This window comes from Plutella xylostella, chromosome 22 (assembly GCF_932276165.1).
Source record: "Plutella xylostella chromosome 22, ilPluXylo3.1, whole genome shotgun sequence".
Classification (NCBI taxonomy): Eukaryota; Metazoa; Arthropoda; class Insecta; order Lepidoptera; family Plutellidae; genus Plutella; species Plutella xylostella.
Window position 1 is genome coordinate 7,889,921 of NC_064002.1, and position 13,375 is coordinate 7,903,295.

At 34.9% G+C, this 13,375-nt stretch overlaps 1 protein-coding gene across 3 annotated transcripts in view; it reads right to left on the minus strand.

The window, feature by feature from the left end:
* The window catches only part of LOC105391174, a 138,917-nt gene that overhangs the window by 71,851 nt on the left and 53,691 nt on the right, over positions 1–13,375 (minus strand). For all 3 annotated transcript variants that reach the window (XM_048629229.1, XM_048629227.1, XM_048629228.1), the window contains exon 4: positions 11,016–11,124. In XM_048629229.1, coding sequence (XP_048485186.1) covers positions 11,016–11,124 — 109 coding nt within the window. The remainder of the gene's footprint in view (positions 1–11,015; positions 11,125–13,375) is intronic.

The window sequence follows — 13,375 nt, forward strand, 5'->3', positions numbered from 1 at the left end:
TACTAATATTCCCACATATAAACGTACTATTTTCATTATTTTATAAAATATAGAGTCACACATGTCATGTTGGTATAACACCCCGCTTTTTTAGGCGAAGGCTAAAAATAATAGAAAGGATTCCCCAATGGCGTGTCATTTAAAATTCATACTGCGATGTGTGGACGATATCCCTCGCTCTTTATTGATCTATCGTGGCGGTTGATGGCATCGCGTCCCATGTGTTGTAATCGTCAATATACGTACCATTATTACAAATAGCTTACAAACAACCCTCTAGTTTGTTATTTATGGCATGGCGGTAAATGTTAAAAGCTGTATACTTAAAGTGCAGAATGGCTAAAAGTACACTAATCTTAATCCGTGTATAGATTTCTTGCAGCAACGTATAAATAGAGCGTATTATTTGTTTCTGTCAAGCTTTGATAGTAGGTATACATAGAACAACGCGGAGTCGGGTGTGTATATAAGAAAGAAAGAAAGTGATAGCAATAGCCTTGTCCCCGAATTTATAAACTTATAAGGAGACCCAGCAATGGGGCTGTCTACATAGGTACATTAAAATAACTTTACCATTACCGTGAAACAACATGGGAACTATAAATACGTACTTACCTACCTACTTCTTTTTCAATTGAAATTCACTTTGAAATAATTAATTTTACATCCTAGTGAAACTTATAGCGTCCGTCATAATTAATGAGGAAAACGATTAAATATATTAACCTAATTTGCTTGTGTGGGTGAGGTTGAGTATAAATGACATTTTGAGTTAGTGTCAATATCAGGGCATGTATGTAAATAACTACTAGCAACGTAGAAATAAATTATTACGAATTACAAAAGATTTTAACTAATAATGTTATCAACCTTACTTGTTTACTCACATACTATAAGTAATGTTAGGTTACCTACGTAATAATTATTGTAACCACGGTGTTATCATGAAAATACGAAAACGGGGTTACAAAATCTACAGGAAATAGTTGGTGGCTCCTATATCAGAAAATTAACTTAAATAATAAATAAACGCTTAAATTATTTGAATGATCTGAGTAGATGCCTACCTATCTATTACAACTCAATTTACTCGTGCCTTATTCATGTTTTTTTAAATACTATTTACTTCCACCATGACTGACTGTGTCTCAGTGAAGAGAGAAAATGATACAAAATAAATTTACTCGAATAAGTCGGCTGCTCATGGATAAATTATTAGCTAGAATGTTTAGCTGATGCAAAAAAACGCTTTTATTTTTTCGTGTCTTCGTTTAATCTTTATCTTCCTCTTTTACGTCATCTGTTATACGAATTCAGCTATATTAAGTTTAAGCTACTTTACTTTTTTTTTTGGGTAGTTACGAGTTATTTAATTGAAACGTAAAATTAAAACTGCAGCAGAACGCGCAAAGTGCATCTTGATTTTGACTGCAGTCAACTGCAGGCGACCACTTGCAGTTTATATCATGACTGCACGAAGATGAACGTATTTCCGCATGTTTTCAAATGTTTCGGCAATAAATATTATTTTCTTTCTTTTCTTTTCTTTCTTATTAACTGGACTCAGTTGAATATAGTAACTGCATGCAACTGCACGCAGTCACTGCGATGCAGTCCGTCGGTGCGTGGTAGAGAATTGTCTAGCTGAAATTCCCAAGTAAAAACCTTTTAAGCGAAGCAAAGCTGGGCCGGAAAAACCTAGTCCATAATAAATAAGTATCATGACTTGCTCCTCGTTTCGTAACAGAATAAAGTAGGTATCACTCAAAGAGATTAATATTACCAATTTATCGCTAACTCAATAAGATCAGGCTGAAAAATGGCAGTCTTAACTTTCGTAGATGAATCGGGGAGATTAGGAACACTGACTTACTGACTTCACTTACAATATCTCAGGAGCTATTGGCTGGTTTCAAAGTAGTTACTTTTGATACACATTGAAGACTCCTTCTCTACATGGTGCAGCACTCAAAGTCCTGTAAGGTGGCGTCTTATATCCACTTCTTTTCGCCTTATTCATAAAGGGCATATCCCAAAGAATTTCATGTTCCTACTTCTTGTATGCCTGTGACCTTCTTGATACCCCTCTATAATTTAAGAAAACAAGACAACCCTTCGTTCGAATGTAGCCGTAGTAGTATTTATTTCTAGAAGAATACGGATGTGCTATTACGTATCTTTTTATCAATAATAATTAATGTACTTACCTATATCTATAGTGATTCGTGTTTCAACAGCATGTCCGTGCGAACTTCGCAACGCATTTAAAGGGTTTCCCGTGGGAAATCCAGGGTTTATTCCGCATTTGAAATGAATTTTATTGTTTAGTAATGTTGGAGCTTAGGTATTTAATACAATCAATTGATATATTTCCTCTTTACAACATTATAATTTGTAGATAATTACATTCATGAATCAGAGGAAACGAAAATTACAGTCAGTGAAATATTGATGCAGTATTTGTAAGGTCGTACTCAATAACGCTCATCAATTTATCCATTTATTAATTACATTCGGGCCGAACGGCTCGAAGTTTTATTCGAACGATGGGAGCTGATGAATCGGTTTCAGAGTGAATACGAGTGAAAAAGTGTGTACTTGTACAATATATAAAAAAAATCCGAAGGATAAAACTTAATGTTTGAAAGAAATAGCATTACATTTTTAAACCTATTTTGGTGTGGTATCTTTATTGGCCGATGGCCGATTGAGCTAGATATTTTGAGTCTTCTGAGCAAATTTAATAATGATGGCGTAGAAGAAATATATTATGCAAGATACAATAATTTTATTATTCTTTAATATTTATTCGACCATAACAAAAACCTGCAATACACATATGTATATAGGTAATATACTGCCTGCTGTGTCGTAGACCGCTACAATATTTTTAAGAGTTTTAAGTATAAAATATTGAAATTTTAAATGTTAAAGTTATCTGGTAATAATGCGGCATAGCAGTTACAAAACGATAATTTTATAAAATATATCTGAGTAAATTAATTTATCTTTGTTTAATAAAAGATACCGGCTACTACTCGTATCTAAATGAAAAAACGTCTGTACGAGACATCTGGCTATTACAAAATGAAATGTATTTATAAATACAATGTTCTATTCAACATTTACGAGTGTGTTTAATAATATAAGAGGTATGCTTGCCCTACTGGAAATTCCAAATAATTTAATTAAACAATGTTATGTTCAGTAATTCTTTAGTTTTTTTCCCTAAAGGTGTTAGTGAATTGTGGTCCGTGCATCCGTTTGTGCAATCAATACTTATAAAAAAAAATAATAAGTACCTAAACAACTTGTTCAAATATAGTGGATTTACCTACATATTGTACCTAGATTAAGTATGTGTTATATAATATTTTGTATGTAGTTAAGGTAATAACTCATAATTTTCCATATCTATGATAATTATACATGCTATAAAAACTTTGAAAAATTTAACTTGAGTACTTATTTAATGAACATGAAAACTTTACAAAACATTTCTGAGTCTTTTGATGAAAGTTAAACAGGTAATTTCCCTTAGAAAATGTGCACAATTCTTAAACAAACTAGCCTTTGTTGTGATGAGATCGTTGTGTACACTATTTAGCTGAAATAAAGGTTTAAAACAAAGCTAAATAAAGTAAGCTCGGATCCTGGGGGAGGGCTTTATAAAACTGCACAATAACGCTATAATATCTACTTGTTGCGCTAAATTCATAAAGTCTTTTCTACTAGAATTTTCTTTGTGTGAATAAAGAAATATGATGCGTATGTATACTAGGAAATCTTAGTAAGGATTTCATAATTTTATTGTTATTTATGATTTATGACACGGATAATAATTATGGCGATCGTGCGAAGTGGGAGAATCTTTGAATCATACTATAGTTTATACATAATGTAAGCACCTACCTATTTAATTCTAACATCATAAAAAGTTATATAACACAATTATAAATTATATCCAAAATAATGTACTTAGTATAAAGGGTGTTGCAAAATTCGTATATTTAGGTCATGATTTTTATATCTGATGTACAGTATATCAACGCAGCGTCAAAGTCAAATCTTAGAGTTAAATTCATTTTGGCCTGTGGCGGTTCCACAGGGTGGTGTATTTATTCCGCGATCCATCGTTTACGTCGCCGACATTCAATTATATTTCCTTTCGTATCCTTTCAAACGAAATGGAAAACATCTTTTCGAAAACAATTTACTCGTCACAAAAACGAATTCTTTATAAAGCATTGTCAATGGGATAAATCCTTGTAAAATTATTATAACGAAAGTTTGTTAGTATGAATGTTTATTTCTCTTTGAGGTGTAAATAGTACTGAACAGTTTTTCATGTAAGGTGGTACATATGCAGTAGGGGTAGGGGGGTATCAACCCTGGATTTAAAACATAATCTATTTTTCCTACGGCACATCTTTACGGGGAAGTGAAGCTCGCGGATAGTTAGTTCTATTATAAATGAATTTGCTACGCCTAGTGATACCATTACCATAACCTTAAAACCTCAGGAAATACGAGTTAAAGTGTCAAAATTAATAAGTCCTTATGTACGGCAATTAGCCAGTCATCACAAATTTGCATCGCGAGTAATCGTACATCGGCCATCACCTGTTTTCAATCTGGGCCTCTGCCAACGACTGCCCATCTTCATTGCACTAGACTCACCGACAAGCGCCAATGGCAGACTTACGCACCAATCCACGCGACACTTCCGACAAAGAAGAGTCATCTTTACCGGTTCGAGTTAAGAGTTATTATAGTGGTACGGGGGTGACAGTTACGCTAGTAGTGTGGTAATAGCCGTGGCCGAGACATCGACTTCAAGATCATGAGCTAGTGACAAGGCTGCTTTAAATCAGCCCACCAGATGCCGGTAGTACGACTAGAGTCTAATGCCACATTCCTGTGTCTATAATTAAAAACCGGCCAAGTGCGAGTCGGGCTCGCGCACAAAGGGTTCCGTAGCTTAAATCAACCTATCTCAAAAACTATAAGAGATACTTTGATCAAACCAAAAATCGTTGAAAGAGTTAATTAGCATGCATCACCTCTATTTTTTTTAGAATTTTATACCCCGTAGTTATAAAAATAGAGGGGGGGGACATACTTTTTACGACTTTGAGAGCTGATATCTCAAAAACCGTTCACTTTAAGAAAAATGTTTTTTAGAAAACTTTATATCATTTTAAAAGACCTTTCCATTGATACCCCACACGGGTATGTACATCGAAAAAAAAAATTTCATCCCTCAGTTACATGTATGGGGGGCCCCACCCCCAATTCTTTTTTTTACTATTTAGTGTCATATTTTTGTAGCGGTTCATACAACACATATTCCCATCAAATTTCATCACTGTAGTACTTATAGTTTCCGAGTAAATCGGCTGTGACAGACGGACAGACGGACAGACGGACAGACGGACATGACGAAACTATAAGGGTTCCGTTTTTGCCATTTTGGCTACGGAACCCTAAAAACGTGTGTATTGTCAACTAGACTTGAGATCGAGAAAGAAAGGGTGTCCTTGGATGAGAGAGCTTTCGTTTCCTGGCCTTTTATTCTCATGAGCGTATTGTACAATGTACAGTCAGCTGCATAAGTAGCTGTACACTTATGTACCTTGTCAAACTCACAAAATAGCTACTTATGCAGCTGAGTGTACAAGGTGGCCCATAAGAGAGTATCAACAGAAGAGTGGGTAAAACGGTGAAAATTATGTTAAATACGCTGTGGTATTTGTAACTGCCTCTGTGGTCTAGTGGTAGAAGCTTCGCTTCATGACCCAGAGGTCCCGGGTTCGATTCCCGGGTGGAACCATCAATTTGTGTTTCTAAATTGTGGTTCTAAGTTTGGTTAGGACATAGAAGGCTGATCACCTGATGTCCGAAACAGTGTAACGATCCATGCTGTCGGATGGGCATGTAAAGCAGTCGGTCCTGCGCATAGCGCCATGACTCTCCAGTCGTGTCGGTCAATCCGTCCCATTGGGCTATGAGAGTGATGGAACAGAGAGTGCTCCTGTGTACTGCGCACACACTTGGGCACTATAATCTACTCCTGCGTAGATGGCTGATCTCAATTGAGATTGGCCGCCGTGGTCGAAATTCGGCTAGGAGGACATTATCATTATTTATTATTGGTATTTGTAGATTAAAGTTTTTGATACTTTCATTCAGTCAAAGTTTGGGTATTCCGTGTTCAATTAAATATCTTTAAACCTATTAAGTAATATGAATATCAGGGAATTAATATAAGTCGGTAATTAATAATACTTAGAGTAAATGTTAATTACTATCTACCAACTTAATAAAAATTTCATATAATAATATTATATGAGACCAAACATGAGTTGATTTCATGGAAATTCCATCGAAACAATTATCTTGGCAAGTACCTCCCGATGAAATTAATAACCGGAACCGGGTGAGTACAAAATGAAAACGATACAATGAACAATATCGAATTTCGTGAACCAGTTGAAACAAAACCAATTATAAATTAATTTGTCTATGGAAACAACGATCTTCTCGTTATATTCAGAGATTGACAGATTAATCACAAAGTTATTTTAGGTACCTATTCACACATTGCGTGTAATAACAGTAGGCTATGATCAGTTACTGATCGAATACAGTAGGTAGTAGTGACCATACATTATTAATTATAAACCGACTGAATGGAGCTTTCACATACAATACAGACTGTATTATTATAGCTAAAGATATTACACACGCGAGCAATAAATAAGTTCCAGTGACAAAAGCACCTAATTACTCCTAAACGGAAAAGGCTGCAATATTAAAGTAATTAGTATACTTACATAATTATATCAGCTCATCAGAATATTACCAACTAAAAAGGTTTAGATTTTTTTTTATTTAAATACAATGTTGCTCTTAAAATGTTTTGTTATAGATAGTCTACGTTATAGTCAAAGTCAAAGTCAAATGTAGTAGTAGTCAATTCATCGTAGGTATAAATATAAAATTTTCTAATGAACAAAGTTTAACTGGTAGAGAATGCTACTAGGATTAAGTTCGCCTTTGTACAATGTTTTTTATGTGCAATAAAGAATTTATAATAATAATGAACGTCATTTTTTACAAACTATTCTCCACACCGCGTTGTTCTATGCTCCGTTCGGAAAAGGGGCCCTTTCTGTGTTACTGAACAAAAAAAAATTGTGTTTGTAAACTTGAAGGCAGACAACAACATCAGGACATCGCGGGATTGCTCTGTGCCAGGACTCGGAAGGGTCTCTCTAGCTTCACGTAACCATAATTAATACCGCTGCTGCACTAACCATGATTCTATCTCAATACTTCACAATAATCATGTGCCAATTGATAACTGATTAAAGATAACTATGTTACAAATGTGTTGGAAATGATACCTGAAGGAAGGCGTAAGAGAGGAAGACCAAGAAAGACGTGGCTTGATTGTGTGAAAGAAAATATGAGAGAGAGTGGAGTGAATGAGGATATGACAGAGTATAGTGTAAAATGGCATGACATGACGCACAAAGCCGACCCTAAATAAGGAAAAGGCTAAGAATAAGAAGAAGATGTGAAAATTGCAAAAAAGCTATCCAAAACTTCGTCAAACAAGAGTAGCCCCCAGTCCCCAGAGACGAACTTCGTTAAAACGTTTCCACTGTCGTACTTCCAACTTGATGACTTAAAACTTGTCTTTTAATTACAAAGCCGTTGTTTTATTCACTTAAATAACATCCCAAAGCTAAAGTTTGCCGTATCAGTGCTGCGGTGAAATGTTAGCAACAAGTTTAAGTAACATTAACAAACTTCCCGTAATGGGATCGGGGTCTTGCTTCCAATCGACATTACGACGAAGGTGTGAAATCGAGCACCCTGTACTTAGGTATAGTTTAGAACTATTGGATCAATAGGCTAGATTCCAAGGTATTAAAATAATAAAAAACATGTGGCTGATTTAGATACTCGTAGATAGATAGATAGAATATTCTTTATTTGTACACACAAATAAAATAAACTTACATAACTTAAATACTAACACATATGTACAAAAATTGCGGTCTTATCGCTTAAAGCGATTTTTTCAAGACAACCTTAGGGTGGAAGGATATTTTGATGAAACAGGGGTCAAGTGTACTAAAGAATTCTAAAGAAATAATTAAAATAATGAAACAAACTAAATCTATAAACTTACATGTAATTATACTTATATACCTAAAATAATGATATATATTTTATAATAGACTACATAGACCTACATAAATATAATAATGATTTAATAAGATATCTATAACACAAAAGGTTAAAATTCAAAAACATAGAATCATCACATACCTACCATGAATGTGATGGTGTAATTTGTTAAAGTACTTTAACAAACCACCACCTTGCCACCCGCTTCGGTTTACGTAAACCGAAGCGGGTGGCACGCTTACTAGTAGCTTTGATTCTGCGTTGTAACAATCCTAATCATACAGGGTGTACCAAAAGTCAACGATATGCCTTGGAGGGCTGATAGACCACTTTTTACTGAGGTCTAATTTTGATATTCTGGCTACTCATGAGCTGGTCTATCAGCCCTCCAAGGCATATTGTTGACTTTTGGGACTATTATTTATTCTATATACTAATGTTATTTATTCTATATACTAATGTATTATGTACGTTCACATGTTTAAGATTACCCATATTTTATATGTAAGGTGCAAAGAAACCTCTCTCATACTAACAATGCTTCTGAGGGGGTCAGGTTTATCTGCCCCTTACTGTACACGCACAAATAAAAAATTACCACTTCATCATTCAGGCCATGACAGTATACAGAAAAACAAATAAAATTAACCCTGGAACCTGTTTTTCTTTTCCGAACTGGTCAAAGCGTAGGGCCGCAATGCGTCCGCATGAGGTGACCGAATTTCGGCCGACCTCATACATAATGAAAGCAAACGCCACCTACCTGAGGCGTTTAGAGGCCGCTTTCCCAAAAACACTCCCTTTATAGACTTTTACAACGCCATCTGTCCAGCGAGAACGGAAAATGTATACAATAATGTTCGTTTAATGCGTCAGGTGTTTGCGGAATACCAAAAATAAAGGTCGCATATACTAACGGAGAAAAGCATAGAATTATGTCCACTTATTGACTGCAATCACATACATTGGCAAGAGGAGTTGCGTAGGGGATATTATTTTCAATTATGGCCAGTGTGGACTACGCCACTTACCGCGTCGGGTGATGATGTGATGATAGGTTATAGAATGAAAGAAAAAAAATCACGTAATGCCTGCTATCACATGCATACATATCTTGCATTGGCGCATACCATAACTAGCCTGGGACGTAGCACGGGGTGCAGGAAGACACAACAAGACGTGATGATTTAGATTAGAGGATTTACTTACAAATCCGTTAACGCATTACTTCAATTAGCTGATCCTAAGAAATCCCATAAAATCTCGATACCCACATGACCCATATCCCAGAAATGTCCACGGCGGGCCCTTATAGCTTTTCGGGAACAGACTTACGAATGTGTCATTATCTACGAGACCCTTGTTAGGGCTCCATTACATTCTCATTACTACCTTCTTTGTTGAATAAAAGATAAGGGCTTTATGTAACGGTAACGGTAACGCATAGAAAGGCCAATGTTTCCGATTAAAGCGTCCACCTTTCAGCATCGTAGGTAATCAACGGACGCATCGCACACTGAGAGATATTTTATTCTAGAAATAAAATAAAAACGATTTGCAATCTGTAAGTAACACAAAGTTTAATAATATTTACAGAGGTACGTACTTCTCTAAAAGATACTATTTTGTTAAACTTAAAATGACAAAGTTTTATAAAATTCGCTGTATCTATTGTGTCTACACATATTTTTTACTTATTTATACAAAACTGAATTTGCAAAAGTCCGATTGTAACAGTAACAGTAAATTTGATGTCGTGGTAATAACACCCATTTTAGTAACTTAGTAATTCGTACAAGGTGTGAGTGTTTATATTATTATTATATTATTTAGTAACTTTAACACTATTTTTGTACTTTTTTCTTTTATTCAGTATTATTTCTATAGAAATTCTTCATCGGCACTGCCGACGCCTTTTCTCCATATAATGACGATCCGTTTGGTCCGACAGGTGTACACCTTTAAGCAGTAGGTACATAATTTAGTTCGGCGGTTCTTCCTCGTTTATTTATGTAGTTAATGGTTCCTTATTATTCATTTTGTAATTATCTAATATTAACCCATAAAAGACCGGTGTTCAGAATTAATTAAAAACAATCTTTAAATTCAGTAGCCCAAAACCATATAGGTAATTACAAATATACACTAAATGTATATAAAACTCCCATTCCCTCAACTTAGCTTTAGACATACAATTCCGATTATATAGGCACATACTTTCTATATTTGTAGCAAATATTGGAATGGGGCAGATAAAACTATTACCTTACGTTTGGATATTCTTGTGAAAAGAAATATAAAAAGGTGAGCTAACATGATCTCCGAGATTGAAATAATCCTATTATTTTTTCTCATATTTCTTTCGATTTCGAATCATGTAGTAAGTAGGTAGATAGGTAGCTATAATTTCTATTATATTCGCTCTTTCATTGTATCGGACGTTATTGGTATGATCGGTGGCAATACTATTGTAAACTTAGGCATAATTAATTTGATTCATCCACAGCCTAATATAATCTTAAGGTGTCAGCACGAAAAGATATAAAATTTGGACAACATCTGTTATAAATATCCATTAAATCACCTATAAGAGTGTATATAGCCAACGAATAAACTATAAGAAAGTCTTCAACTTAAATATGTATACTTATAATATCGGAACAGACAAAGGTAATATAAGTACTGCCGATGTCGGTTCATTGCACAGTTATTGTAGTTCGACTCTACTCAGTACTCAAGCTCTCGTGTTCCGCTACCCTCAGAATTCGCCAGCCAGCGAGGCATTCTAAATTCAAATTTAAAGATTCACTTACCTTTCCTTCCGCAGCTCGGCGTTTCGTTTCCGGAAGTTGGAGACAAGCAACTGGAGCTCAGAAGAATGACGCTCGTAGAGCTGGGACAGTTGAGACGTGAAATCCGATACTGAAACAAATTATTACGGTATAAGAACGCAGCTGAAAATTTTAAGCCTGTTAAAGCTAAGTACTTTATAGGTAGAGGCACGGTAGAGCATTGTTGTCGGTATTATAATGTATAGTCTTACGGTCTTATTCATAAAAAAACCTTAAAGTAGGTTTACTGAGCTCAATAGTTACGGAACACATTAAGCCTATTTGAGGTTTCGTAAAAATCTCTATTCATAATAGTTCCGTAAACCTCCAGTAACTATAGTGATGCTAATAGATTTCACAGACCAAACATTTTGACATTTACCCTATTAAGTTGCCGGTCCGACGAAACCATAAACAAAAATAGCGAAAACTTTCATTCATTTATCAATCTCTATTATCTATGTTAGCCACGGCGCGGCACTTAAAAAAGTTTACGTTGGCTTAAAGGCGCAGTTGGCCAAGCCAAAACCCACAAAAAAAAAAATTAAATTTTTACGTTACCATGGCAACTTATTTTCAGCAAATATTAACTCACAACCAGGCGGTATGGGATAATGCCCTTAGCCTTTTCCGTGAAAAGGAAAAAAAAATACCAAAAAAAAAAAATTAACTCACAACAAATGTCAAATCGTCAATAAAGCAGAACAGCTGTTGACCGGCCGCCATGTTTTTGTACAAGAGGAGGCTTACGGAAGGTGTATAGTAGGGTCCAGCCAACTTTAGCATATCAAGGGGTTTTACGAATCAGTTGGAGAGTTCTTTAGCGCTATTGATCGTTTATGAATAAAGTTTTTTTGACATTTGCTTATAGCAGGCCTATAGGTCTCCCGTAACTTTTTATGAATAAGACCGTTAAATTGCATTCACTTTCATTTCAATGTTCAAAATTTCACCCTCTATAATAGCATTAGGTATATGAGGTTCAGGATAGGCTAACTATTATAATATACAGGAAAAAATATATAGGTATCTTTAATAAAAAGGAAGGCAGGTTCTGAACGCCCCTCGAGTAACGACCTTATTAAGCACTTTATACCACCTCACAACTTTTTTCATTGTGGAAATTCCTTTAACGATAATAGCCCTGATTGTAGGTAAGGTTCAAGTTTCTGAGGTTATAGCTGAAAAGTTTCTGATATAGTACAACGAAGAGTGAATTAATGGTATAGTATAGCTGATGTAACTGGTTTTTGGGAAGAGTATACCGCAGATTTGATAAAATTTAGTAATGAAAAAAATTAACTATATTGTACAACCCGGTAGATTCAGAAAATGCTAGCTTTGCAACAGAAATAATTATACCTCAGAATAATAATGGCCTCGTGCTTCGCTTCGTTGGATAAATTTATCAAACCGTGGAATTATGTACTCATTTAAAATATTCTGTACAATTTTCTATCAAACTGACATAATATTATTTCCACATTATTTCATGCACAAATTTCAATATTGATGATTCAAAAATGCAAAAATAGCAGAAAAACGTGAATATAAAGAATGGTTTGATAAACATAGAATGTATGTTCCCGCATAATTTGAGAATCAAAATCTAGAATATGGAATTAGCGGGATTCTGTTTATTATTTGTATTTTTTATTGTTATGGTATCCTCCATTCACTAGCAGAATTTATTAAAATGATATAATTATAATCATTATTTAAAAGTGTTTTTAATTACCGATTTAGTGGAGGGCAATTGTTTTTTTTTGTATATTATACTTACCTCCACTCACTCATGTGCGCGGCATATTGTCATCGAACGAATTAGGTAAGTTGGAGATAGACACGTAATAAGCGTACTTATATGTTTAGCTCGATGACCGTTTTTGTTTTTTCTGAAAAGTGCGCGAATTTAAGCTTACAAACGAGCGCAAAAGATCGTCGAGCCACATGGAAGGCGTACTTACTCGTACGTTGTAAGTACACTCACGGGCAATAAAAAAGTTCCAGTGAAATAAAAACTAAATTACTTTTAAACGAAAAAAAATAAGTTAATGGCTCTTTCTGCAATATTTAAGTAAATTTAACGGCTCATCAGAATACTACCAACTAAAAATTTTGATATTTTGTACAAATATACCATTCAATGTTTTAAAAAAATTGGGCTATTTGGAGTCTGAATTTTTTAAGTGGAACTGTTTCTTTGCACGTGAGTGTAGTTCGTCTATCGCCTACTTGTGGTGTGAATACTACTGGTGTGAATACGCGGCAAAATTAGATAGCATGATGCTGAAGGTAACGCCCCTCCCACAAAATTACGATCTATTCGTGGAAGCTGTTCA